At 46.7% G+C, this 4143-nt stretch overlaps 1 protein-coding gene across 1 annotated transcript; it reads right to left on the bottom strand.

The window, feature by feature from the left end:
- Positions 1 to 462: 462 nt before the first annotated feature.
- Positions 463 to 3682, bottom strand: LOC123448788 (ABC transporter I family member 20). Its single transcript, XM_045125796.1, has 7 exons — positions 3389 to 3682; positions 3153 to 3286; positions 2863 to 2982; positions 1393 to 1488; positions 1137 to 1289; positions 979 to 1056; positions 463 to 894 (listed from the first exon to the last, which is right to left on the bottom strand). The coding sequence occupies exons 1-7, from the start codon at positions 3537 to 3539 to the stop codon at positions 691 to 693; spliced, it is 936 nt and encodes a 311-aa protein (XP_044981731.1). The 5' UTR covers positions 3540 to 3682; the 3' UTR covers positions 463 to 690.
- Between the last annotated feature and the right edge of the window lie 461 nt (positions 3683 to 4143).

The following is a 4143-nucleotide window of genomic DNA, read 5'->3' on the forward strand; positions in this document are numbered from 1 at the left end:
TTGTGGAGGGATCTTGGTGGACGACAACGTAGTTCAAGGCGAGCAAGCGCGTGTATGGGGGGTGTGGGCGTCCGGGGATGCCTGGACGGTGGCTAGAGAGGTACAACGGCGTTGTTCGATGAGGACGGTGCGGATGAAAGCAAGGGTGGAGAGGGAAAAAAGTGAACCAGGGTGTTAGAGTCCTACGTGGCAGTGGTCCGGATTCCTGCACTGTGTTGACGAGGAAACAAACAAGCGGACCGATGTGGGACTGCATTTGATGGCAAAGTTCATCTACATAGCTCGGCCCGAACAACAAAGTGCATCCGCTTACTGGTTGTTTGAGAGTCCATGTCGGACATGCCCTTAGGCTGCAAATTAAGGAGAATGAATGAGCCAACCCTACTGGGCCTTTCTAAGAGTCCTTCCTTTCCTATTTTCACCGAGAATATTTTGAATTTTAGCCAAGGTATGCAAGCCAAGTGACCAAAGTAGACACATACTAGTATATGCACAAAAAGTATCAAACAATAATAATCGCCAAGTACCATAGATTCAGAGTACATCGTAGTATACATGCAGCAGGTGTGCATAATTTTTCGAATTTTCTTTTCTTCCTTTTGTGCAAGAACGTTGCTGTTACCGCCAAAATCCCTCGAGCGTGGTGTTATAGGACTGTTTGAACTGAGAGAAAAGTGCAGTGCGGGGATACTACCGAAGAACGCTGTTTGAACTGAGAGAAAAGTTCTCTTCACCGGCTATCGTCGAAGTGAGCCTTCCTGCTGCCCACCCGTTGTTCACTACTCTGCTCCCCTCAATGACCTTGTCGAATGCCGGGAGGCCTTTCTCCTTCCGCTCCTTTCTCTTCCTCCTGTCTTCGTCCCTCTCTTTTCTCAGCCAGCGCTCTACTGTTCTCTGAAATGCAAATGGACCAAATTCTGATGAACATTCTTGATGTCCTAATTAAAGCATATTTCTGTTCACATTGATGCTACTTACCATGAGCGATAACTGGCTCATTTCTTTCACCTTTTCTAATGGCAGCGCTAGTTGCAACTTCCCATGAGCAACATAGACCTGAAATTGAATGGCGTCAACATGTGTTAATAGCCTGCATGAATTCCATGATGTTGTGAAGTATGAGTGAGGGAACCCACAATGTGAGTTGGCCAATCATCCAGGCCATCGAAGATATGTGTGGCATAGATAATTGTTGCACCTTGTTCCGCACATTCCTTCTTTAGATATGTCAACAGATTTGCTCTTGCCAACACATCAAGATCAACTGTTATCTCATCAAGAAGAAGAACCTGCATTGCATTTTTTACTTTCTTATTATGAAAATCTTCCTGTGTGCACACAAAGTTGAGAACTTGATTGATCCTTTTGGTGAAAAAGCAAGGCAAAACAAACCTTGAATGGCTTGAGAAGTCCCATGCAAATCTGGACTCTTCTCCTCTGACCATCTGATGCCTTGTGCATGCGCCAGGTAAGGTCAATATCCAAAATCTGCAACATGACATAATAGGAAGTTTAATAATGTAGGGCATGAGAGTAACGGTAATGGTTTATGGTTAGGACAAACAAAGGAAATGTTATGTCCTAGTTGCTTATATAATTGAAATGAGCATCTCCATGGGCAAACCTCAAATTTGGCACCCCATTTCTCCGCAGACACGTGTCTGCTCCTCTCCCCCATTTGTCTTCCCCACAAACGGTGTCCCCCAATTTATCCCCAAATTGTTTGGACATATCCATATGATTAGTGGGGACGGAGGGAGAGGAAAGAGAGAAAGTGCTTTGGGTGGGCCGGGCTGACATGGCGGACATGTCCGGACAGCCCCATTTCCTCCCCATATATGGGCTTGATTTGGTGAGGTCCAGACAATCCAGACTTACTGGGCAAGTTCAGGAGGCCCGCTGGGAGGGTCCTATTGTGTCCGGACTGTCCGCCCGGACATATAGGGGAGGTTTGAGGAGTGCCCTTGGAGTTGTAAGAATATTATGTCCTACTAGCTCCTAATTTATAGATCATACGGCAAACATACAAAATGCAATGTCCTACTTCCTAATTTATAGATCAATGAATTTTCTTAACAGTCTTACATGGGTAGACTAATATTCCTGAGAACCGTAACACACATACGCTTTCCTGCTCAAAGGTATTCTTATATCAGCATACCATCACATAAGGTTCGGGGGCAGACCCACATAGTCCCAACCGGGTGGATTGGATTTATTGTTTGAGTGAAGTTCTGGTTAGCTTATTATTTTTGTAGGCATGGTGTATTTATATGTGTGACACCGGTGAGCCAATCGCTAGAAGCAAGTACACCTATGTTTCACATTTTGAGTTTTAACCTTTTCTGAACACCCTTACCATTACAAAGACAGAGTCTAGTTTACTGAGCCTGGGAACTGGTGATGATTAGCTCTATTACACACTACAATCTTTGTAGGATAACAGTCGTATAATACCTCAAAGGCAAATGCTTTAACTGAACTGTCAGGCACTTGGGATGTTCTTTAATATACAGCTAGATAAAATAGTTTATATGACATTGGCTGTAACTGGTCAGAATATGCAAGTATGGCCGTGACAAACGGGAGGTTTCTGGATACAATTTGATTGTTGCAGAAGCACTAGTTCAAGCAACAGAATTTTTCAAGTCCTCGTGTATGGAACACAACAATTTCCACATAATCCGGTAAAGGGGATGACAAATAAGTAACCAGTATAGAATATTGGTGCATGAAAGCAAAGAAGCTCAAATAGCAAACTTCAGTTCTGTTAACATGGTATCATTAAATTTGACAAGTAAGCTCCCCAGGGAAATGTGATTTACAGATAAATTTGTATTGGTGATTTTGGGGTGAACTTGCCTTGATAAGCTCATCTCTTCTCTGAGGATCAACGCCAGTGACACCAAATAGCATCTTCTCTGCAGAAATGTCCATCTGTATATTCACCTGGTAGCCAGCAAAGGCAACATCCCGCCTCCACTGCACCCATTTGGGGGGATTTACAAAATTAAATTCATCGGAAGATGGTTAGCGGCAAAATTCGCGCACGCCTTGACCAATGTCCAGCCTCTCAATTGCACAACGCAGCCTCAAAAAGGAAAACAATTGCAGAACGGACGAGGAATGAAATTCTTAAATTATATGCCCACCTCGCCGCCAAGGTAGCAGAGGTCACCGGAGGAAGTAAGCGCCGTGTCGTGGAAGGCCGACCTTCCCAGGACCCGAACCATGCTCGGATCCACCATGTGCTTCCCGCCTAGTATCTTCAGTATCGTTGTCTTACCTGCCCGCCGCACCCACCCAAATCAAAGCCCGCAAACAGGACGACAGAGACGAGACGAGCCGACGAGGGAGAGAGGAGCGGTTTCAGAGGGCCAAGAGCTACCTGCACCGTTGGAGCCGACGAGAAGGCAGCGCTGACCGGCTTCGAGGGAGAAGCAGACGTCCTCGATGAGGGGCGGTGCTCCGGGCGGCGGCTTGCCGTCGATTCCCGGATAGGTGAAGGTGAGATTCCTGATCTCTACTGTTGGCGCCATGGTGCGTGACTGCTCGCCGTGGCCGGAGGTGGAGTCGGAGGCGGAGCTCGGAGCTGTGAGTTTCGGTTGGTGGACAGGACGAGAGTAGCGTAGCGGGCCAACGTGTTGAAAGCTTGCTAGGCTCCGGTTGTTGAGATTGTTGGGCCGCGGTTGGTGGCTGGCCCGGTAGAGACAGCTTTTAATTCGGGAACCCAAGGACAGCACAGGGCCACGTCTCGGTTTTGGAGCCCCAGAATTGGCCACCGACGGCAAATCTGTTTTCAAAACGGTATAGCTATCTGCGAATGTTTGCTGGGGGTGAGGTCCGAGCGAACGTCCCCTAGAGCACTCCGATCTGGATCGCACGATGACAATTGCCAAAAAATTCCCGTGAATTAGACAAACTGCCATGACATTTCTGTATAATGCCACCCCACCACATAGACCTCCACCCTGAGTGTTCGTAGTTGCCATCTGTGCTCGCGATCGTTCGCCAGGAATTTGCATACTTCCAAAAAGGGCACCCTCCCCTCAAAAAATAATAATTAGAAAGGATACCCTCACAAAAGGTAAATGCTCGTATGAGCATGCATCGTTGGATTGGTTTGTGATATATATCGAAAAA

The sequence above is a fragment of the Hordeum vulgare genome, chromosome 4H (genome assembly GCF_904849725.1).
Source record: "Hordeum vulgare subsp. vulgare chromosome 4H, MorexV3_pseudomolecules_assembly, whole genome shotgun sequence".
NCBI classification, from domain to species: Eukaryota; Viridiplantae; Streptophyta; class Magnoliopsida; order Poales; family Poaceae; genus Hordeum; species Hordeum vulgare.

Coding starts and splice junctions, on each gene's coding strand:
- LOC123448788 (XM_045125796.1), bottom strand. CDS start 3,539: ATGGCGCCAACAGTAGAGATCAGGAATCTCACCTTCACCTATCCGGGA. Junction 1,290..1,392: donor GACTTCTCAAGCCATTCAAG/GTTTGTTTTGCC, acceptor AATGCAATGCAG/GTTCTTCTTCTTGATGAGAT. Junction 895..978: donor TGAGCCAGTTATCGCTCATG/GTAAGTAGCATC, acceptor TTTGCATTTCAG/AGAACAGTAGAGCGCTGGCT.